This window comes from Urocampus carinirostris, chromosome 6 (assembly GCF_059441175.1).
Source record: "Urocampus carinirostris isolate Australia breed hairy pipefish chromosome 6, RoL_Ucar_1.0, whole genome shotgun sequence".
In the NCBI taxonomy this organism is placed as follows: Eukaryota; Metazoa; Chordata; class Actinopteri; order Syngnathiformes; family Syngnathidae; genus Urocampus; species Urocampus carinirostris.
In genome coordinates, this window is record NC_142354.1 from 2,345,080 (window position 1) to 2,368,924 (window position 23,845).

A 23,845-nucleotide genomic window follows, 5' to 3' on the forward strand; every position below is an offset into this window, starting at 1 on the left:
TATAGGGTGTTGATGTCATTAGACCACACCCCTTCTCATTACAGAGATGCACATCACCTGATTTTGCTTAATTGGTAGTAGGCTTTCGAGCCTATACAGCTTGGAGTAAGACAACATGCATAAAGAGGATGATGTGGTCAAAATACTCATTTGCCTAATAATTCTGCACTCCCCGTATATATATCTCATCTCATCTCATTAGCTACACCGCTTATCCTCAGTAGGGTCGCGAGGGTGCTGGAGCCCATCCCAGCAATCATCGGGCAGTGGGCAGGGGACACCCTGAACTGGTTGCCAGCCAATCGCAGGGCACACGGGGACAGACAACTCACTCGCTCATTCACACCTAGGGACAATTTGGACCGGCCAATTTACCTGAAATGCATGTTTTTGGAATGTGGGAGGAAACCGGAGTGCCCGGAGGAAACCCACGCAAGCACGGGGAGAACATACAAACTCCGCACAGGAAGTCTGGAGCTGGATTTGAACCCACGAAGGAGGTTCCCATGACATGAACTGTGCCGCACAAGTGCTAACCACTGTCCCGCCGTGCTGCCCTCTATATATATATATATATATATATATATATATATATATATATATATATATATTGTAATGTATATATTGAAAAAAAGTTAAATATCCCAAAGGATTTTGCTCTCCTTAATATATCTCCTATCAAAAGTAGAAATATGAAAATGCTACAAAACCTGGAAATATACATAAAACATGTATTTTTCAGAAATAACAATTCTAATCATTCTGTTTTCTTTGCTCCTGTAACTATGATTTGATATTGTATATATAAACCAAAGACAACACCTCTTATTTTGTTTGGGATACAGACTATAAAGGGACATAACCATGATCTGTCAATTTACATTAACACTATCTGAATTCCAAAAGAATGCAAAAAACAATGTATGCCATAGAAATAAGATGTTAAATGTGAAGAGCTGTAGTATTCATTTTTGAACACATTTGCATTGAAATATTTGACGAAAAAAAATCTTATACTATAAAATATGCTATATTTGAACAAGTTAACGGGTATGTATGTGTGCATAGTGAAGAATGAAATTTAAGATAAACATCAAATAACAAATTCTGCAATAATTTATATATCGCACGGACATTTTAAATAGTTAACCAAAAAACAACAGAACATTTACAACGAGCTTTCGTATCGTTATACGGCACGTGACAAAGGTAAAAATTAAAAACATAGGGTCGAAAAATGTGTCATTTTTTCACACATTTATGTCAATAGATACCTAGTATGTTGAGAAAAATAAACTGGATTCAAGGAAACGAAATAGTGAAAATTTTATTTTATTTGCGACTAACCTTGGTTTTGTAACGTGTTACGAAGAAGGTAGTTTCATAAATCCTACGTAACCTCCGGTCATACCGATTTCGGGGATGTTCAAAACAAAGCAATAAACTTCTTAAACCTCCATGTTTGATTTATTGTGAAGGCACAAACCGGAAACGATAAAAGTCAACAAAATTGTAATGTTGCTGTCGAAGGAGAGTAGTATTATTTGATTGCAAAGATGGCGGCGTTACGAGTCGTGGGCTTGTCGGGTAGCGGGAGGTTTCTATTGTGCACTCCCAAAACTATTACGACTTCAAAGGTATACGTGAGTTTTTTTCAAAATGTGTTATACTTTGAGGTATTTCTACCGCTAAAATGAGTTACATTTTACTAACCTGGGACCAATGTGCGAGTTAAGTGCTAATGCTAACCCGGATATCAGTACCCCGGCTCAGACAAGGTCATGCACGCGTTTGCATCTAATGTAAATGTTAACATTGGATTTTCATATCAATGCTTTGGTAATGACTCTGGGGTTCAGTAAATAGTCGTTCTAGGTGACCGGTAGAGAAACAAGAATCGGTATTTCATCTTGGTGACGTGCGATGAGGTTCGTGTCCTGTGAGGCACAATTAGATTTCTAAGTACACTAACTTTTCATCATTTGAGTGGTAAAACAAGATGGCAATATATAAACTTCAGCATATGGGAACATAATAAATGGTTTTACCCGTTGCTTATTATGATTTAAAGCAGGGATGTCAAACTCATTTGCACAAGGGCCCAAAATTCAAAACACACTTAAGGTCGCGGGCCAACCGGGATAAACATTTATTGAACACACTTAAACTTAATGTTTTTCGAACATAAATATGAATAAAAACAGACAAGAATATTACATTTAAACCTTAAATCACTTATACAGTATTTATTATTTTGCTCTAAATAAAAATAGCTTGTTAAATTGTACAACTCAGAACTTAACTTAAACAACTTAACATTAAAATAACATTCAAATTCCTTTGCTCCGATGTCAATGTATATATTGAAAAAAACTTAAATATCCCAAAGGATTTTGCTCTCCTTAATATATCTCCTGTCAAAAGTAGAAATATGAAAATGCTACAAAACCTGGAAATATACATGAAACATGTATTTTTCAGAAATAACAATTCTAATCATTCTGTTTTCTTTGCTCCTATAACTCTGATTTGATCATTTGCTCTGATCGCAGCCGGACACCTGGCATCTTTTTTGGCAACAAGTTGGTTTATGTTTGGTGTGAAGTCCTGTGTTGTGGAGATTCCCAGGATGGACTGCAGGTGGACATCAGTGAGACGACCTCTGTGTGCTGTTTTGTTAATCTTCCTCACTGAGAAGAGCTTCTCACACAGATATGTGCTCCCAATCATGCACAAGGTTCGAGTTGCATGAAGCCGAAGCTGAGGCATTGCTGCAGGGATAGAGTGGATGAACTGTGCGGGCCCTGCAGTGGTATACTTTGAGTTCAGTGACCCATTACACTGCAGCTCAATCAGTTCCATCTGAATCTGCGCAGGTGCAGTTTCAACATCAACGGCAAATGGGTTACGAAGCCACTCGAAACTTTTTTTGTGCTTCAAAGTCACTAAACCGCTGTGCGAACTCAGCTCGTAGTGTGCCTAGTTTGTCTGCACAGTGCGTTTTGGGGAACACTGTTGTGCTGATTTGGCGCAACATCACTTGGCAATAGGGAAAGTGAGGCAAGTTGCATTGTTGCATTTGTGTCCCACAAAAGCAGCTTCACTTGAAATGCCTTCACCGCGTCATACATGTCAGTGATTATGCGGTCACGTCCCTGGAGCTTCCGATTTAAGTCGTTAAGATGAGCCGTTACGTCAAGTAGGAATGCCAACTCGCACTTCCATTTTTCATCTCTCAAAATGGTGGAGTCTTTTCCTTTACTGCCCATGAACTGACAGATTGTGCTGATTTGGCGCAACATCACTTGGCAATAGGGAAAGTGAGGCAAGTTGCATTGTTGCATTTGTGTCCCACAAAAGCAGCTTCACTTGAAATGCCTTCACCGCGTCATACATGTCAGTGATTATGCGGTCACGTCCCTGGAGCTTCCGATTTAAGTCGTTAAGATGAGCCGTTACGTCAAGTAGGAATGCCAACTCGCACTTCCATTTTTCATCTCTCAAAATGGTGGAGTCTTTTCCTTTACTGCCCATGAACTGACAGATTTCGTTGCTGAGCTCAAAAACTCCGTTGAGAACTTTTCCCCGACTTAGCCAACGCACCTTTGTATGATAAGGAATGTCGGCAAATTCTGAATCTATCTCCTGCATAAAGGACCGAAACTGCCGATGATTCAACCCTTTAGCCCGGATAAAGTTTACAGTTTGCGTTACAGTGCTCAAAGTCCATTTTCAGGACTTTGCCACATAGTGCTTCCTGGTGTATGATGCAGTGATATGCTGTTAACTTGTGCAGTTCTCCTCCTGCATCTTCACTCGCATCCTTCCCACTAGTCCACATTTTTATTGCACATAGCTTGTGCTCCATCAGTTGTAAGTCCAACAAGTTTGTCCCAGGGCAGTTTCATGTCGGCTACACTTTGACATACGTTTTCAAAAATATATTTTCCAGTCGTTGTCCTGTGCATCGATTTAATGTCCATTACTTCCTCTGTTACGTGCAAATTGAAGTCCACTCAGATGAAGATAGCCAGTTGTGCAGTATCAGTCATGTCAGTGCTTTCATCCACAGCAAGAGAGTAGGCAATGAAGTATTTACTTCTTTCACTCAACTGTGCTCTTAAATCCGTTGCCATCTCAGAAACCGATCAGAACCGTATTTCTACTCGGGCTCATATTTGCCAGTATGTGTTTTTTGTCTGGACATAAGACGTCGAACACCTTGATCATGCAGCTCTTCAGAAATTCTCCCTCCGTAAATGGTCGGGCTGATTTGGCGATCTCCTCTGCCACCATAAAACTTGCTTTCACAGCAGCTTCACTTTGAGATTTTGCGCGGGTAAAAAACGTCTGCTGGAGTGTCCGATTCTTCTTTAACTCTTCTACTTTCTGTTTCTTCTGCGCTGCTTCCAAGTCTTTCAGCAGAGCAGAAGAAACATCCTTATGTTTTGTCTCGAAGTGCCGTCTTAGATTAAAATCTTTAATTACAGCCACATTGGCGCCACAAATGAGAGACACGGGTTTACCGGCAATGTTAGTAAACATATACTCAGACTCCCATCGGTTATTAAAGGCTCTGTTTTCGGAATGGACTTTTCTCTTCGCCATTGTGAGGGGTGCGTTTGGCTACCGGCTAGCTAGCAATAGCAAGACGGAATAGACGCGGGAGATGCGCCGCAAGGCAGCCGAAGCGTTGTCTTGTGGGATGTGTAGTTCCTTGCAGTATTGTGTTTTCAGCGCGGCGAAAAGGGTATAGTATATATATATATATATATATATATATATATATATATATATATAGTAGATAGCAGGGTTCGGGAACCTTTTTGACTCAAAGAGCCATAAAAGCAAAATATATAATTTTATTTTGGGAAAGAGCCACACCATATATCATGAGACACATTTACTAAATTGCTAAACCCATGCCCCAGACAAAAGCTTAGTCTTCAGCACATTTATTTTTGATGATTTGATGAAAATTATGAAAGGTGAATAATGCCAGAGCCCGTGTCCCAAAATCAACAAACATACCACTTTAAACGTGTCTCCTTCTTGCAATTACTCAAGATCGGTTGAACTCATTTTGACCCTTTTTTTTTTCATACATATTGGTTTCAAAACCAGATGCAAGCATTTATTTTGTAAAACCGTCACAACATTCTGCAAACAGGGAGCCTGATGTGCGCAGACGGCTTAGGGCGAGAGATGGGAGGGAGTGCTTGCACTTTTTGCATAGCTCCACCCATCACTCCCACTCACCCAATCAAATAACTTTTAAGTTCTCTTCCGGTGTTTTGGCGTATTTACAATTTGCTCCGTGGATTCATCAAAAAGTATCTGAACACTGAACACAGATTATATGCAGCTTTTATATAAAGGATTTTTTAGCGTCGTACAGCCAAAACGAGTTTTTTTTTGTGTGGCACCTTGACTGTAAATCGTAGTGAAAACACGCCCTACATATTCTGAAAAGTACTGCTTTAAAATTTTGGTTTGGTTTTGCGTGTATCTGAACAGGATTAATGGCTCAAGTTTTGAACGAGATGGAGAAAGGGCCATTAATAACAATAATGTAAAATGGTCTTGCGGGCCGGATATGAACACACGGCGGGCCGGAAGTGGCCCGCGGGCCGGGAGTTTAACACACGTGATTTAAAGCATCCTTAGGTTATCCTTCATTATGAAATAAAAAGTCCATGCCATGTGTAAAATATATTGCTGAAGGGATTGACTTTCTTCTAGCTTACTACTACTATCACTATTTCTAATGTTTAGGACTGAGATTTGTGCCAAGTTAAGTCATGTCAATCTCAAAGGGGTGCATGGGTCACCATTACAACATCCCCTGATCTTAAACCTGAGGGCAAGGAAACACTAATGAAAAATCTCAGGACAAATTAAGTGTAGAAACTTTGAGAGAGAGGGTGCACTTGGGGTAACCCCTCTTCCAAGCTTAACCAGGATGCAATGGTTGTTGGAAAGGCATCAACAGGCAACGGACATCATCAACATAAAATTTAGGTAACAACAGAATGTCCAGTGCGTGCCCCAAAATCTTGACACAGCAAGTTCCAGGTGATGGTCTTTATAAGGTCCAAGTGCCGGTATAATTGCTTGAAATGTATATACTCTTGCAACAACCAGGCTCATTTTTTTCCCTTAAGGACAAGAAGCCAATAGTATCGGGTCAACATCAAGCATAAGCTCTAGAATATAAGTGTGTCTTCAGCCTAGATTTAAACACTTCCGCTGAGGTTGCAGATAGAATCTTGGAGGGCAGAGCATTCCACAGCAAGACTGGAGATGGTGCTCGAACCTGCTGATTTCTTCTTGGCTTTTGGAATCACTTGTAGACCAGTATTTTCAGATTGAAGGCTCCTAGCAGGAACATTAATTACAACAGAAAAATATGAGGCGGCAAGTCAACGCAAAATTTTGTATAATAACAACAGAATCTTAATATCACATTTTAAGCTGATAGAGAGCCAGTGTAGTTTAGTTAAAATAGGGTGATGTGATCTTTCCTATCCTACTTAAAAGCGTATTTTACAGATGAAATCAGAATGCTATCACCCTCTGCTATGAGGCGAGAGATTATTGTGCCTCACTGTGCCTCTGCAGACACTTCACAGTGTAATGCATCATATACTGCCCATTTTCAATAAAAGTGTCAATAGATAATCTTTCATTATAAAAAACGTCCATGCAATAAGAAAAAAATAACTGGATGACTTGGCTTGCTGCTAGCTTGCTAATACTATCACTAACTATCTGATTTGAAATTGTCTTATTGTCATTGGTAACAACGTAAGAGGTTGGCAGTATGATGATATTAGCTTATTAGGGATTTTGTGGAAGGGTATATATTGTACATTTAATGTATGGAATGGTTTTGCCTTCAGGCTAAAATGTCCTTTGCCAGCCTCCCTCGAGGCCAGAAGATGGTGTTGACAACGCTAGGTGTTGTCGGCGTAGGTGCAGCCGGCTTGGCATTGACCCTCCACCAGTCCGTCAAAGCCTCTGACCTTGAACTCCATCCGCCCATGTACCCCTGGAGCCACGGCGGTCCATTGTCGTCCCTCGACCATGCAAGGTTAGACTCCTATTTGATTTTATACACCCTGCTTAAGATCGTGTCATAAGTTAAAATATGTCAGTTCTATATTGTCCGCATTATGAGGCACACCGAATAAGGCAACCCCCAATATAGTCTTTTGTCACATATTTATGTAAGGCACACTGGACTTTTCGGCATATGGAATTCAATCTACAGTAAGAGCTACAGTATTTATTTGTGTATATCTGTTGCTCAGTGTGCACTGAATCTACTGGTGCACTGATTGATTAGTCTAAAAATGAAGCTCACCAAAATAGAGAACCGTTATGTGCAAGGGGGATCGAACCCGGATCGGGGTGATGAGAGCGATGAAACCTTATCAATAGGACACTAGTGATACAGATGACATACAAAAACGAATAGGTTTTATCTCATCTCAATTTTCAGTGTCAGAAAAATTTGCCAGCGAACGGAGAAAACAAAGTTGTCCTGAAAAAAATAAACGCAATAAAGGACGACAAGGAAAACAACTTTTAATAAAAAAAAACATAGATATAGCTTTCAGGACAACTTAGTTTTCCTCGCTCTGTGATGAATGAATGAAAACTTTATTCGAACATTAAAATAAAAACAGAACAAAAACAATAACTGAACAACACATATTACATGATATGTTCGAAAAGGGGTAGTCAGAAGCAAATGCTTATATTCCCTACCCCTTCATCTTCCCTATTAAACACTCCAATTTTATAACAACAATTGTAATACTATTAATAACAGATATAACAACAGCAACAGTAACACAAAGTTAATCATAGTTCTAGACTCACTATTCCCAATCTCTCATCACTCATACCCGATTTTCTTCATCTCTGTATTCCGCCAGGAATGTGAATAGTTGGACATTGTTTGATCTCGTCTTGCAAACCGTTCCAGAGCTTGACTCCACACACAGACACACACATACTTCACACAGGTTCTCACCTTTGGGATCATGAATTCACTACAGCCCCTCAAGTTATAATTTCCTTCTTTCCGAATGAATAATTTATGGATTTTTTCTGGCACTATGTTTTTGTTGACCTTGAATAGCAGTTGTGCAGTGAAATAAATTATTAAATCATCTAATTTTAATAATTTGGACTGCAGGAATAAAATATTAGTATGATTTCGATATCCTACCCTGTGTGTAGTTCGAATTGCACGTTTTTGGAGGATAAAAAGAGGCTGTAGTGAACTTTTGTAATTATTGCCCCAGACTTCTGCACAATATTTCTGCTCTAACATTTGTTTCTACGACAGTGAGTAAAAATTGTGTGATAATGAGATAAAATATAATGTTTTTTAATCTCACTATGTTACTGGTGGTCCAGTGGTTTGGTTTGGTTTCAGCTCTCACCACCAAGACCTGGGTTTGAATCTTTTTGCATCCATTGTTTTGCAATTTTGTTTAGCAATGTGATTTGATTGATCAATCCTGGTAAGAATATATACCGCAAAACTTTGTGTAGTAATGCACACGTATAAACACTGTATGTATTTCCAATTTAGCCACCATATTTTGCGGTATATAAGGCGCACCTTCAAATTTCTGGCCAATTGGACCTTTTTAAGTGCGCCTGATAGTCTATAAAATATGGTAGTTTGTTGTTTTAATAATGTTTGTCATGCAGTCATAAAATGTTTTTCTCATGAATCAATTGAACATTGTGTGTGCAGCGTTCGCCGTGGCTATCAGGTGTACAAGCAGGTTTGCTCTGCTTGCCACAGCATGGAATACCTGGCTTTCCGCAACTTGGTGGGAGTGTCTCACACAGAGGAAGAAGCCAAGGCCATTGCAGAGGAGGTGAACTTTTAAATTGTATAAAGAAAATTCACTAGGATATCGTCGACTTTCCTTGTTTTGCACCCACCTTAAATACATCGTTAGTGTTGGTGCGATCATTTATGATAAAATGATACCAAAAATGTCTCTAATATAAGTATAATTAACAGAATAACAATGTATTAGTATGAAATGTCTATATATATATATATATATATATATATATATATATATATATATATACTGTATGTTAATGTGATAATTATTATTAGCAACTAGCACCAGTCCTAGCAAACAATCTTTTTTAGGCATTGGTAGCGAACATAATCCCGCGACATTTATCCTACTTTCGCTTACTAAGGAAGGGGTTGGGAACCTATGAACTTTAATTATTTATTATTTTGTGACATGCAGAGCGATTTATCACACAAACAGAGTTTAGAATACTATTCCTCAATTTTAACAACAGTTTACAGTCAAGGTGTCACACCAACATACAAGTCATGTGACAAGTCATGTTTGTTTGTATAGCCCTTAATCACAAGTTTCAAAGGGCTGCACAGACCACAGATTATTGCAAATTACAGACAATTATTACACCATCCCCTGATCTAAAACCTACATGAGGGCAAGGAAAAACTAAAAAACCTCAACATGAGGAAAATGAAGAAACCTTGAAAAGGGACTGCACATGAGATAATCCCCCTTCCAGGATGACCAGGCTGCAACGGATGTCACAATAACAAAAAATACACAGATATTGTCGACATGAAATTTAGGTCATGCATAAGATATAGAAAATAAGTGTGTTTCAAGCCTAGATTTAAACGGTTCCACTGAGGTTGGAGATAGAATCTCAGAGGACAGAGAATTTCACAGCACCAGAGCCCGGATGGAGAACGCTCTCGAACCTGCGGATCGCTTCTTGGCTCTTTGGATAACTTGTAGATCAGCATTTTCAGAGCGAAGGCTAGGGACTAAGGATCAACCAATATGGATTTTTTAGGGCCGATACCAATTATTAGTATTAAGAGGAGGCCAATAACTGATATTTGCAGCCGATGTACAGTTGCTGTAAAAGCTTAAATAAATGGCGTGAGAAAATTTTAATAATACAAAAACACGCAAAGAATATTTGTTATAAATTCTAATAAAACATTACTAGCATAATGATTTTTTTTACAGGCGAAAAATTAGAATTCAAACACAACTAACATGACTAATCTTTCACGTTTACATGACTAATAAGTGTGGTGGTTTACATGGTGTAATCCAATAAAACCTGGGTCTCCGTCTGAATTTTGTCCTGGGTACAGCAGTGAACAACTACAAACAAATCATGCATTGCAAAAAGGCTATTATAGCACATGGTTAATATAGTACGCTATATAAAAGCCTGCCTGTTTACTACTAGTCCTGGTTGTGAACATTGGTGTAGCCAGCCCGTCTTGGGGGGGCCCAAAAAGCTGGGAAGATAGCTAGTTAAAAACTGCACATTTTTCGCGCCTTCGCTTTATAAAACCCATAAATTGGAATCTATTTTTTTAATTCCCTTTAAAATAAATCAATATAAAGATGAATAAATATATTTCTTAAAACACTAATATATTTTACTCTCTTAACTAATTGCTTAAAATAATGATCAAATCTTAAATACTTGAATTGATTTTATTGTCCCTGAAGCCAATGAACAAGAATTTATTGATTTGAAAAAAAAAACCCCACATATCGTGTTGTTACTATGTTATCACCAGGTTCATTATTAAATATAAGGGGAAATCTACTCAGTCAACCCATAAAAAATCATTTTACGAGAAAATCATAATGACCCAGCACTGGTGACCTATTTTCAGAACGGGTTAATTAATGATTTTTTGCAGTGATTATTCCAGTTTGGGACCAAACTTTAGGGTCTTACATCTCAGAAGAGACCAAAACCGTCCATATTCTCCAAAAGGTTCAAGAATAGCATTTATTTTACTTTGGATACGTCTTGGATTGGGATTTTAGGCGGATTTTACAGGAACGTTAAGGGGTTAGTTGAGGAGAGTAAGCGAGATTTCCAAAAATGATTTTTTGATAAATGGACAGGCAAGATAAAAAAAAAACGCATACATAAATCACAGATATATTTGTGGACCTGAAAAACACATGTGAAGATTGTGGACATATTTGAGGAACACTCAGTGACTTCAAACAACAGGGACAAATTCACACCGGACTTCCTTTTTCGGTGTTAGTGGAGAAATTAGAAAGTTTGCTTTGAAAGTGCTCGAATTTGGTCATGAAAAAGGTGCACAAACTCTGTATACAGCAGGTATACCGACAACTATTTTTGTGATGTATATCTAAACATAAAATAGCTATTTTGTTTTTTACTTCAAGCTGCAATCTTAAAACTTGCCTTCGTTCTCAGGTTGAGGTAGTGGATGGTCCAGATGATACCGGCGAGATGTTCACTAGGCCTGGAAAGTTGTCGGACTACTTCCCCAAACCCTACGCCAACCCCGAAGCGGCCCGGGCTGCCAACAATGGCGCTCTGCCGCCTGACCTCAGCTATATTGTCAACGCTAGGTAGGAGAAATCTCGCTTACTCTCCTCAACTAACCCCTTAACGTTCCTGTAAAATCCGCCTAAAATCCCAATCCAAGACGTATCCAAAGTAAAATAAATGCTATTCTTGAACCTTTTGGAGAATATGGACGGTTTTGGTCTCTTTTGAGATGTAAGACCCTAAAGTTTGGTCCCAAACTGGAATAATCACTGCAATTGCTGATAACATTGAATTATCTGAGTTGGAATGCACAGAAATAGAAGGTTTTTATTCTCACCTGCATATAACGTTTTGTTTGGAAAGACGCAATGTTCAAAAAAAGGATTCTAAAATAATGTACACTTTTATTTTAAAAAAAGAAAAAAAACTGTATTTTTAGCTCAGGGTATGTTGTAATAATATGTAGTCTGTAATAGTCTGTGGTCCATGCAGCCCTTTGACTCATCTTGTGATTAAGGGCTATACAAATAACATGACTTGACTTAAATTTGATTTCAATAGGCATTAAAAACTGAATTTAACTTCCCCTTAAGCTGTAGGAACCCTGGACAAACACTTTTTACTGTTATATTATATAATATTCTGTTGTTCTGTACACTTTTTGAGTTGTCCAAAGCTGCAACATTTTAATACAGGAAGGAAATTAGAAATGTGTTTTTAAAAATCTGATTCACCAAATAATCAAAAACAAATAATGGACCAATTCACTGATTATTAAAACAATTGTTTGTTGCAGCCCTAAGAAACTGTCACATATGGGGGGGTATAGAAGGAAACAAATAGCACATGATTCTAAAGAAATACAAACAAAACAACACACACACACCCTACACACCTTTTCTATTCTCTCTCTCTAATTTACACTCACAGTTATAAATTTAAGTTAAAAGCTATGGAACAATGCTGTCATGACATCAAAACACGACAATAACAAATTATTTACTTGAACCTGAATCCAGTCTGACACTATTGGTGATTTTCTAGTTGGAGTTGTGTAAAGGATGTTTAACACGTGAATGATTTTAGTCAACATCCTACACAAAGGAACTTTTATGAGTTGTACCTTGTATTTTTGACTATATTTTTATTTACACTAGAAATCCCCGTTCCACTTAAAAATAACATCTGCTTGGGTTTTTTAAAATTGCTGTTGCTAAATGTAATTGCACCTTTTTTCATTGCACTATTCTTAATTTCATGATTATTATAATAACGTAGACCAGTTTTTGTAAGCCCTAAGTTGTAATTATTGTTTTTTTGCCCATTTGTACTTTTTCCTCTCTCAAAAGTCTTTACATTGCATGTTTTTCCCTGGAGTGCAATGTCTGATCTTGTTGCATACAATGTTTCAACACGTTGATACCAATGACATTAAAAGAAATGGGCATAATAGTACAGACACTGCCCTACTGCATGGAATGTATATTTAAGTTTATATAAGTATGTTTAAGGCCTGTATAAGTAACCTGTATTGTTTTGTACTAAAAAATAAAACATTTCATAAAATAATAGGCTCTATAAAGATAAATAAAGTGAAGTTTAACCTAATTTTGGAAGATGGGCTTCAAGAGTTAGGCGACTTCCAACCGCATCAAGCGCAGGACAAGGAACGCAACCTCCACGTGGTGTCCTGTGGACGGCCACATGGCCGACGAATGCGTCTCCCACCCGCTACACGAACGCTTCGGTACAACTACCCAAAGCTGAACGCACAGACCTCATCCGCTTTCGGAGCGGCCACCATCAGCTGCTTCGACGCTGGCAATTCCTCCTCCGCAAGTCGGCCACCGACATCTGTCGACTTTGTGGGGAGAGCGAGGAATCGGCCGAACACCTATGGGTCGATTGCCCCGCCTTCATCGCGGACCGTCAACAAAGGGCAGTTGGATCCGAATTCGCGGAACTCGTAACACAACCGAAGCGTTCCATGTCGTTACTAAAGATCATCTTTAGACGACTTGAAGCGATCTAACAACAACAACCGCATCAAGCTTTCTAAGTCCACTTTCATTTCAAAAGAAATGGCTCGCCTCTTCTTACGCTCTACAGCCACCATCTTGAATGGATGCACAAGATATTAAACAATAGAAACGTCAACTTTTTTATCGCTCTAGAGATACACTACAGTATACGTAGTATGTTTACACATGAACTAGGAAGGGGAAGCAGATTTCTTCTTCGGGGTGGATGCTGGGTTACCACTCACAGCGCCATCACACACCAGTAGCGGCGGAAAGAAACACTACAGTAATGTCCTGTACTCGGAAAAACGTGCACACAATACAAAATCTAACTTACAGCAATGTTCGGAAATTTTTCGATATCCCGAAAAAATGTTTGTATCTACCATTTTTCATAAATTGAATGGGTGTAAGTAGGGGAGCGTCTCTATATCTGCAAAAGTACATTGTGTAATATTTGACCACTAGATGGCACTGTAATATTTGATGCAAACAAAAACCAGTGCCAAATGGGCACAGCCTTGCAGCGAGATGCTAGACCAACATGGCGGCAACTACTAGGTATGGATTCCGCTATTTGAAAATTAAACTCGTTTTTTATGTAAATTAACATTGGTATGATAGTTTGCGTATTTTTGCCTATTATTCAAGTCAATGCTTTTTTTTCTTCTACTGAATGAAAGAGTCCCTAATTATTAAACACTGCCCCTTTAAATAATATAATGGTCTTTTGTTTACCCTGGCAGGCACGGCGGGGAGGACTATGTTTTCAGCCTGCTGACAGGCTACTGTGATCCCCCTGCCGGAGTGGAGGTCAGGGAGGGACTCTACTACAATCCCTACTTTCCTGGACAGGCCATTGGCATGGCGCCGCCCATCTACAACGAGATTCTGGAGTACGATGATGGTAAGGTGGCAAACACTGCTAGACAAAAACAAGTCAAAACTTTTAAATCATTTTACACATCAATTAATCCATCCAGCATTATAGTCTCTCTTCAAATGTATTCTGAAGCACATTTTTAGGCAGAGAACGTTTTATGTTCCGACCCCACAATGAAATATGTTTTATGATCGCCTACGTACACGAGAAACTTAATCTCAAAGTTGACTCATATGGCTTGTTTACTGTAGAGCTGTGACGTCGATTAAGGGACACAACTATTTCAAAATGGCCAATCTGCGTTCCTTATTTGCCTATGTCTCCTAGGTAGGCATTAAAGGTTTTTCACTTTTGACAAAAATTGGGGGGTGCCATGAGATTTCCTGGAGTCAATCGGGCATTTGAGGTGGTGCGCGTTAATTACAATCAGATTAGTTCGCTTGAACAGCATTACTGTATTTATACCTGTATAATGCACATGTTTTTTAATGAAAAAATTCAAAGTTCGGGTGCCTGGTATACACGAGGTTTCACAGTATATTCTCCTATGTGTGCGATGGTTGATCAGTCGAAAAATATTGCTGACCACGTTAGTTACAATGTGAATCACACCTGCGTAACAGTGGTGAGAGTGACCAATCATAATCAATAGACCAATTGTAGATGTCATAGGAAAAAGAAAACATTTTTATCTCATCATCATTCTACTTTATACACTACCAGAGAGGAATGATAGATTTATATGCAAAAAAGCACAAAAAGGGAAACAACTCTTTTAGGTGTATCTCATGATGAATTGAACTTTGAATGACATTATGTAAAAACTTTGTAAATTTTATTTCGATATAGTTTTTATAATTTACGTTGTCAATAAGTGATAAATAATGGCAACAACAATGTTTGTTACTTACTATGCTTAGTTTGAGCTGAGAAAAGGTGAAACTAAATTTTCTACTGATTTTTAATAAAAAATTGAGGGTGAACGTTGTATAATATAGTATTTCTGTAAAACAATATGGTGACTAGCTTGCTAGGGTGCTGGTGGCTCATAAATCACGTGATCGAATTAGTAACTCTTTTAATCATCGATTTTATCAATGAGTTGTTGCAGTCATGCTTTAAATGGAGCAAAAATTTCAAGATTTTGTCTATCGGACAATAAAACATAAAAACTGTTTTAAAAGACTAAGATGAATCAAGTATAAGTTTCTGTTTAAACAGGTACCCCTGCCACCATGAGCCAAGTGGCCAAGGACGTATGCACCTTCCTCAGGTGGGCAGCTGAGCCAGAGCATGATCAGCGCAAGCGGATGGGACTCAAGGTCATACACATACTTCAAAATGAATCACGGTATTTATAATGCATTTATGAAAATCTTCTATTTGCCCTTTTGTCTACCACAGCTGTTGATGGGCTCTGCCATCCTGGTGCCGCTTCTATACTATTTGAAGCGACATAGGTGGGCTGTACTCAAGAGTAGGAAGATCGCCTACAGGCCACCCAAATGAGAGCGCCTAAAGATTGTAACATACGCAAACCTCAACGACAAATACACACGAGCATCTTTCCATCATGTTTATTACACAAACAAAGTAGGTAACAAACTGGTTGCTGTGCGTCAACATTTGATGGAAGTGTTATTGTCAAAACAACCATGTGAGGACCATGACTCAGTTTTATGTACAAAATAAATTATATGCCTCCCCCAAAACAGTTCAATGTGTTAGTATTAAAGCAGAGTCATCTGTTTCATGAAAAGTCAATTAGTAGCTTTCACAATACATTCGCAGTACACAAGTTATTTCATTTTGTCACAAATCATTTTCAAAGTTAAAAAGTAAAAGGAGAAAAAGAGGCCAATGCCACATGCAGGGTTTGTACACCTTTTTTATGGCCAAATTCAAATCTCTTTTTAAGACTTTCAAAACCAATTTTCAAGTTTCTCCAGGTCTATTAAAAGAAGTCCAGCATGAATCATGTATTCTGCAAAGCCACACATACGTCTTCGATTTACAAATGCCATTTTTAATAGGTGTTGCGGTGTTATGGTGAAAGTCTTGAAAAATTCTTCAATATGATAACCGCAAATTAAAGCGTCAAATTTTGTTCATAAGATTGGACCTCTTAACCACTGGGATTGTAGGGGAAGCCATTTCCTGTGGTATGTCTTGGGCAAATACAGTCTGGTGAAGCAATGTTTTAATATTTTCCTGTCTGATCTACGTGAAAGAACCATCCTTGCATCTATTATCTGCACTGCGTATCCTCAGTAGGGCCGCGGGAGCCCATCCCAGCTATCTTCGGGCAGTGGCCAGGGGACACCCTGAACTGGTTGCCAGCCAGGGCACACAAAGGACAGACAACTTACTCGCTCATCTACACTTTTCTGATTGGCCAATCAACCTGACATGCATGTTTTTAGAATGTGGGAGGAAACTCACACAACCACAGGGAGAACATGCAAACTCCGCACAGTAAGGTTGGTAGCTGGATTTCAACCCATGACCACAGAACCGATCCGTGGATCTGCTACATGTAAAATAAGCAAACTAACAAAAGTATGAAACGTCGTGTCGTAAAATTATTTTTAATTTTCTACGACTATCGATTGCTGACCAATTAAAGCAATGTGTTTGTTGGACAATCAGGATTTCTGCTTTATGTATAGTGAGTAACCCTGCTGCCATTGTTGGTAAAGAGTAGTTTTTACCCATTGTGATTGAGTGGTTTCAACTAGAACTAGAACTGGGTCTGGCTGTACCAGGGAATGAGTGGGAAGGTCACCCGGTTGACGCCTGAACCTGTGGCAGTGGTGTCACGAGGGTAAATGGGTGTGGATCTTTGTCACGGGGTCACCCAGCTGATGTACTGAACCTACACCCCGGACGGTTCCAGTTCACCCCCACACAGTCGCCTGCCGGGAGCCTAAGAGGACTGGGAGCGTGTGAAGGGTAAGGGGTCGCCCATACGTGACGGCAAGGTCGTTGCTGGCGGGGTTCGGTTCCCCAGCGTGGTCACTGCAACCAGGGTCAGGGGCTTGTACTTGCATTTCATTAGATGTGGTCTTAAAAGTCTGAAGTTTGATTGGAAAATCCTGGTGTTTGTTAAAATGAAATCTTTAGCTTACATTTGCAGTTATAGTTATTTCCTTTACAATTTACCACTCGGAAACACTACCTTAATTTTTTGCTTGGCCCATAAAAAATGTCCATAATTGATACGTACTTGCACTAACACACATTTCATAGTGCTCTGTTAAGGTGTGGCACGCACCTGTGCTTTTAGTCGACGGCGCTTCATAGGTCAATGCCATACAAACTAATGCCAGCTGCAGTAAAACATGAGGCCATGAGAAAGGCAATGGCAAAGCTTTCCGAGAGCAGTACTGGTGTTATTTTTAAGCAGACTTGTAGAGAAACTTGGTAAGGATTTCAAGCATTTATATTCTTATAGCACAATATTAAAATTCAAGGATTTCAAACACCAATACAAACCCTGCATATGCTCGAAATGCTTTGATTGGTTGTGTACCCCAGTCCTTACGCAATAGTCTGCACAGATAAACACTAAGCTTGATTACTGACCCATATAAAAAAATTGAGATGTAATTTCGTACATTTTTCCTTATCTGCGATTGAATTACTCAAACTCAAGACAAAAAGTCCCCCATTCCAAGAGTCCTGCACAAAGCTTGGAGATAAGTAAGGATCTGAAAGGATTGGAGTGATGGTATAAGGACCTCTTCTCCATTCTCGAGTCTCTTTTTGAGCCTTGAAGGTTTTATTGGAGCACCAGCGTGGTGTCAGAGCCATCTTTCCTCTTTGGGTAGAGTCCGTGGACCAGATGATGCTCTCGTCTCAAGTATGCATAGAAATAGTCTGACACCAGCAGAATCTGAATCAGCAAGAGGACACATCAGTGGGAGAAGAAATGGCACAGAATTTGGGAGCATCTAACAGTGATTAAGGCAGTTACAAAGGAACGCAACCACTTTTTTTTGGCAACGAGTTCTGTAATATGTTGTTAATAAAATTTTATAACTACTGTCTTTGATGCATGGTTCAATACTACGGTTTTCCGCTACTTAGTTAAAGAATATGCCCCGTGCTTTAGTGATTCATTCATCTTCAAATCTCTCTCTCTGCTGCCCAGTTTCCATATTCTTCCACATAGCACAGAAATCAACTCACCACGCTGCATGAAAACATGGAAAGCATTCCATGGAGGTAAGGTAAGCGTTTGGAATTAATTCGTTTTTTGGAGGACAACTCAATTTAGCCTCCGGAAGCACAATAGCAAATTGCTAGCTATGCTATGGTGTTAGCATCCATGAGCACTTTCGCAAACAATGCCTTGCGTGTGACGGCACACGTTCTCTTCTGTGCAAGCAGGATAGGATTGCAATCAAACAAGAGCCGCTTAAAAGTTAAAGGGGACGCATAAAAGTCTCATTTAGTCGGAAATGTGAATTTGACAAATATATCGCATTTCACACAAAAATGTAAGTCTTGACTCAAACAACTTGAACCAGTGACCTCACATTCCTAACGGCGAGCACCCAACTTTGAGGCCACAGAGCTCGTCTCTGCCGGCCGTTCTGAGAGACTGCCCTACGGGCGTGAAAATACGGTACATCAAGAAACACAAACACTAAGAATGTAATTGTATTTCCTTATTTATAATCTAAATACAGGTATACTTAGTAAAAGACGAGCATTACAATTTTATTTAAAGCCATTTTCTTAAAGTCAAGTGTGCGTTAGTTTTAACCCATTTTATTCTTGTCCTCGTTTGCAATAGCCTTGTATAAATTTACCAAGTCTGGTCCCACCTCGCTCTCTCTCTGCCACTCCCCACCACCTGCCCAAGGTGCCTGACTACAAAACTACATGTCCCAAAACGTTGCAAAACTAACAGTTGCACTCAATACATGACAATTTTCTAACGAGACAACACCAACAAACAAGTACAGTACTAGCTAATAAAATAACATGAGATAAAATGATGAATGCAATTTAATGCGTGTGAGCACGTGCCCTCTTCCACAGCATTCACTTTATTCACATGTGTTTTACATCGGCATAAACATATTGCACTCATAGATAAATGGTGTCTGATATTTCATTTAGTGACGCTAGAGGGAGATGACGAGAAGTCCCAGAGTGTGTTGGAACTTAAGAAACTGAACACACGTTTTATTTTTGCTCAATTCACTATTACTATGAGCACATTTTGTTGGACTACGAGCAACTACCTGATCTTGGGGTTCCTCCATTTATTTTTCAAGGTTACAATGTTAATTTGTCTAGACCAATATTAAATAATTGTATTCATATTTATTTAATTTGATCTTTTATTTGCATATTCGGTGTTGGAGTAATCAAGTCACATCGCTTCAATATTATAGTATTGGGATTGGTAATTAGTAACTAATGCATTACATTTTTAAAGTAACCCCCCAACCCTGCTTATTAATCACAGATCATAAATTACACTATCCTCCGCTTCCATCACTTAAATTGTCTCATACAACCCTCAATCTGCCAACAAAATCATATGAAGGGTGGGCATGTTTATATTTACTAAGTACAACTGAATACAGGTATGGAGGCACCATCTCAAGCACAGTGCATGGGAACAGGCGGAACAGCCAACAGGAAATCAAAGGGGCAACATGAGCCCTGAATCTATGGGAAAAGTGTGCTGATTTTTGGTCTTTTCATCTGTACTTCTATTTTAGCAATACACCATGAATGGAAAAAAGGAAACATCTTAGACAGTACCCAAAAATGGAGAAACAGATCGATTGGTTTGAGGCAAGTGGATATTGAGTGTCTTGGCTAAGCATTTGTTTGCAAGGTCTCAAGATTGCACTAGCTGAGAAATACGAACGTTTCACTGATTCCACAGGTTAGTGTCCACATTTGCTCCTCTTTCTTTTCATATCCATCCATCCATTGTCTTCCGCTTATCCGAGGTCGGGTCGCGGGGGCAGCAGCGTTAAAAGGGAAGCCCAGACGTCCCTAACCCAGCCACTTCAGCTCATCCGACGGGACCCCGAGGCATTCCCAAGCCAGCCGAGAGACATAGTGTCTCCAACGTGTCCTGGGCCGCCCCCGGGGCCTCCTGCCGGTGGGACATGCCCGGAACACCTCCCGAGGGAGGCGTCCAGGAGGCATCCTTATTAGATGCCCGAGCCACCTCAACTGGCTCCTCTCAACGCGGAGGAGCAGTGGCTCTACTCCAAGTCCCTCCCGGATGACTGAGCTTCTCACCCTATCTCTAAGGGAGAACCCAGCCACCCTGCGGAGGAAACTCATTTCGGCCGCTTGTATCCGGGATCGAGTTCTTTCGGTCATGACCCAAAGTTCATGACCATAGGTGAGGGTAGGAACGTAGATCGACCGGTAGATCGAGAGCTTTGCCTTTCGGCTCAGCTCCCTCTTCACCACGACAGACCGGTACAGGGTCCGAATGACGGCAGACGCTGCACCGACCCGTCTGTCGATCTCCCGTTCCATCCTACCCTTACTCGTGAACAAGACCCCAAGATACTTGAACTCCTCCACTTGGGGCAAGACCTCCTCCCCGACACGGAGGGAGCATACCACCCTTTTCCGACTGAGAACCATGGCCTCGGACTTGGAGGTGCTGATCCCCATCCCGGCCGCTTCACACTCGGTTGCGAATCGCTCCAGCGAGAGCTGAAGATCACGGGCTGAGGAAGCCAACAGCACCACGTCATCTGCAAAAAGCAGTGACGCAATGCTGAGGCCCCCAAACCGGACTCCATCCCCGCCAAGGCTGCGCCTAGAAATTCTGTCCATAAAAGTTATGAACAGAATCGGTGACAAAGGGGAGCCCTGGCGGAGCCCAACCCTCACCGGGAACGAATCCGACTTATTGCCGGCAATGCGGACCAGACTCTGGCACCGGGCATACAGGGACCGCACAGCCCGGATAAGACTGTGCGGTACCCCATACTCCCGAAGCACCCCCCACAGGGCCTCCCGAGGAACACGGTCGAATGCCTTCTCCAAGTCCACAAAACACATGTAGACCGGACAGGCAAACTCCCATGCACCCTCAAAGACCCTGAAGAGTGTATAGAGCTGGTCCAGTGTTCCACGGCCAGGACGAAAACCACAGTGTTCCTCCTGAATCCGAGATTCGACTTCCTGGCGGACCATCCTCTCCAATACCCCTGAATAGACCTTACCAGGGAGGCTGAAAAGTGTGATTCCCCTGTAGTTGGAACACACTCTCCGGTCCCCCTTCTTAAAGACGGGAACCACCACCCCAGTCTGCCAGTCCAGAGGCACTGTCCCCGATGTCCACGCGATGTTGCAGAGGCGCGTCAACCATGACACGCCCACAACATCCAGAGCCTTAATGAAGTCTGGGCGGATCTCATCGACCCCCGGGGCCCTGCCACCGAGGAGTTTTTTGACAACCTCGGTGACTTCAACCCCAGTGATACGAGAGCCCAACCCAGAGTCCTCAGGCTCTGCTTCCCCAGAGGAAGACGTGCCGGTGGAATTGAGGTCTTCGAAGTACTCCGCCCACCGATTCACAACCTCCCGGGTCGAGGTCAGCAGCGCCCCATCGGCACTATACACAGTGTCGATGGCACACCGCTTCCTCCCCCTAAGACGTCGGATGATGGACCAGAATTTCCTCGAAGCCGTTCGGAAGTCGGCTTCCATGGCCTCGCCAAACTCCTCCCATGCCCGAGTTTTTGCCTCGGCAACCGCCAAAGCCGCATTCCGCTTGGCCAGCCGATACCTGCCAGCTGCTTCCAGAGTCCCACAGGCCAGGAAGGCCCGATAAGACTCCTTCTTCAGCTTGACGGCATCCCTCACCGCCGGTGACCACCAACGGATCTGAGGGTTGCCACCGCGGCAGGCACCGACTACCTTGCGGCCACAGCTCCGATCAGCCGCCTCGACAATGGAGGCGCGGAACATGGTCCACTCGGACTCAATGTCCCCCGCCTCCCTCGGGACATGGGCGAAGTTCTGCCGGAGGTGTGAATTGAAACTTCTTCTGACAGGAGATTCTGCCAGCCGTTCCCGACAGACCCTCACAACACGCTTGGGTCTGCCGGGTCGGGCCGGCATCTTCCCCCACCATCGAAGCCAACTCACCACCAGGTGGTGATCAGTTGACAGCTCCGCCCCTCTCTTCACCCGAGTGTCCAGAACATGCGGCCGCAGGTCCGACGAAGCGATGACAAAGTCGATCATCGAACTACGGCCTAGGGTGTCCTGGTGCCAAGTGCACATATGGACACCCTTATGTCTGAAAATGGTGTTCATTATGGACAGACCATGACGAGCACAGAAGTCCAATAACGAAACACCACTCGGGTTCAGGTCAGGGGGGCCGTTCTTCCCAATCACGCCCTTCCAGGTCTCACTGTCATTGCCCACGTGAGCGTTGAAGTCTCCCAGCAGTACGAGGGAGTCCCCAGGGGGCGCGCTCTCAAGCACACCCTCTAAGGACCCCAAAAAGGGTGGGTACTCCGAACTGCTATTTGGTGCATAAGCACAAACAACAGTCAGGACCCGTCCCCCCACCCGAAGGCGGAGGGAGGCTACCCTCTCGTCTACCGGGGTGAACCCCAACGTACAGGCGCCGAGCCGTGGAGCAATTAATATGCCCACACCGGCTCTGCGCCTCTCACCACGGGCAACTCCAGAGTGGAAGAGAGTCCAACCCCTCTCGAGAGGACTGGTACCAGAGCCCAAGCCGTGCGTAGAGGTGAGTCCGACTATATCTAGTCGGAATTTCTCAACCTCACGCACCAACTCGGGCTCCTTCCCTGCCAGAGAGGTAACGTTCCATGTCCCAAAAGCCAGTTTCTGTAGCCGGGGATCGTCGCGCCAAGGACCCCTCCCTTGGCTGCTACCCAGCTCTATGCGCACCCGACCCCTTTGGCCCCTCCTACAGGTGGTGAGCCCATGGGAAGAGGGTCCCACGTCGTCCCTTCGGGCTGTGCCCGGCCGGCCCCCGTGGGTAAGGGTCCGGCCACCAGGCGCTCGCCAGCGGACCCCACCTCCAGGCCTGGCTCCAGAAGGGGGCCCCGATAACCCGCGTCTCATCATTAGGGGTCTTCTGATCTGTGTTTTGTCTGGCCACTCACCTAGGACCTGTTTGCCATGGGTGACCCTACCAGGGGCTTAAAGCCCCCGACAACATAGCTCCTAGGATCATTGGGACACACAAACTCCTCCACCACGATAAGGTAGCAGATCAAGGAGTCATATGTGTCTGATTAAAAGCAGTTTTAGAGGGTCAGCTCCTGCGCAAGTATGTACGGGAATGTGTAACTACGGTAGATACTTTCAGAATAACGCGCTGCTTTTTGGTTTTAGTAATTCGGGGTGTAACAATTACTTTTTGAGGGGAGTAAACTAACTAAACTACTAACTAAGTAGTTAATTTCTCCCAGTAACACGCTCAACAATGATTGTTTTATTGATGAAGTCCAGAGCTAGTCTCCCAAACACTGCTTTTTAGTAAAATGTTGTAATTGTTTTTTTATTGTAAAAAAGACATATA

General features: G+C 41.8%; 2 protein-coding genes across 3 annotated transcripts in view; one reads left to right on the forward strand and one right to left on the reverse strand.

Annotated features, from left to right (window-relative positions):
- Positions 1-1,509: 1,509 nt before the first annotated feature.
- cyc1 (cytochrome c-1) lies at positions 1,510-18,329 on the forward strand. Its single transcript, XM_088337455.1, has 7 exons — positions 1,510-1,637; positions 6,903-7,093; positions 8,777-8,903; positions 11,299-11,456; positions 14,144-14,304; positions 15,502-15,602; positions 15,685-18,329. The coding sequence occupies exons 1-7, from the start codon at positions 1,557-1,559 to the stop codon at positions 15,787-15,789; spliced, it is 924 nt and encodes a 307-aa protein (XP_088193581.1). The 5' UTR covers positions 1,510-1,556; the 3' UTR covers positions 15,790-18,329.
- pigu (phosphatidylinositol glycan anchor biosynthesis, class U) overlaps positions 15,842-23,845 on the reverse strand; it is a 34,992-nt gene continuing 26,988 nt past the window's right edge. For both annotated transcript variants that reach the window (XM_088337454.1, XM_088337453.1), the window contains exon 12: positions 15,842-18,175. In XM_088337454.1, the coding sequence (XP_088193580.1) occupies positions 18,062-18,175 (114 nt within the window). In that variant the 3' untranslated portion in view covers positions 15,842-18,061. The remainder of the gene's footprint in view (positions 18,176-23,845) is intronic.

Bases quoted from the DNA above. Each gene is read 5' to 3' on its own strand.
- cyc1 (XM_088337455.1), top strand. From the start codon at position 1,557: ATGGCGGCGTTACGAGTCGTGGGCTTGTCGGGTAGCGGGAGGTTTCTA. The intron at 7,094-8,776 runs GTTAGACTCCTA...TTGTGTGTGCAG, and splicing joins TCGTCCCTCGACCATGCAAG to CGTTCGCCGTGGCTATCAGG. The intron at 15,603-15,684 runs GTCATACACATA...TGTCTACCACAG, and splicing joins GCAAGCGGATGGGACTCAAG to CTGTTGATGGGCTCTGCCAT.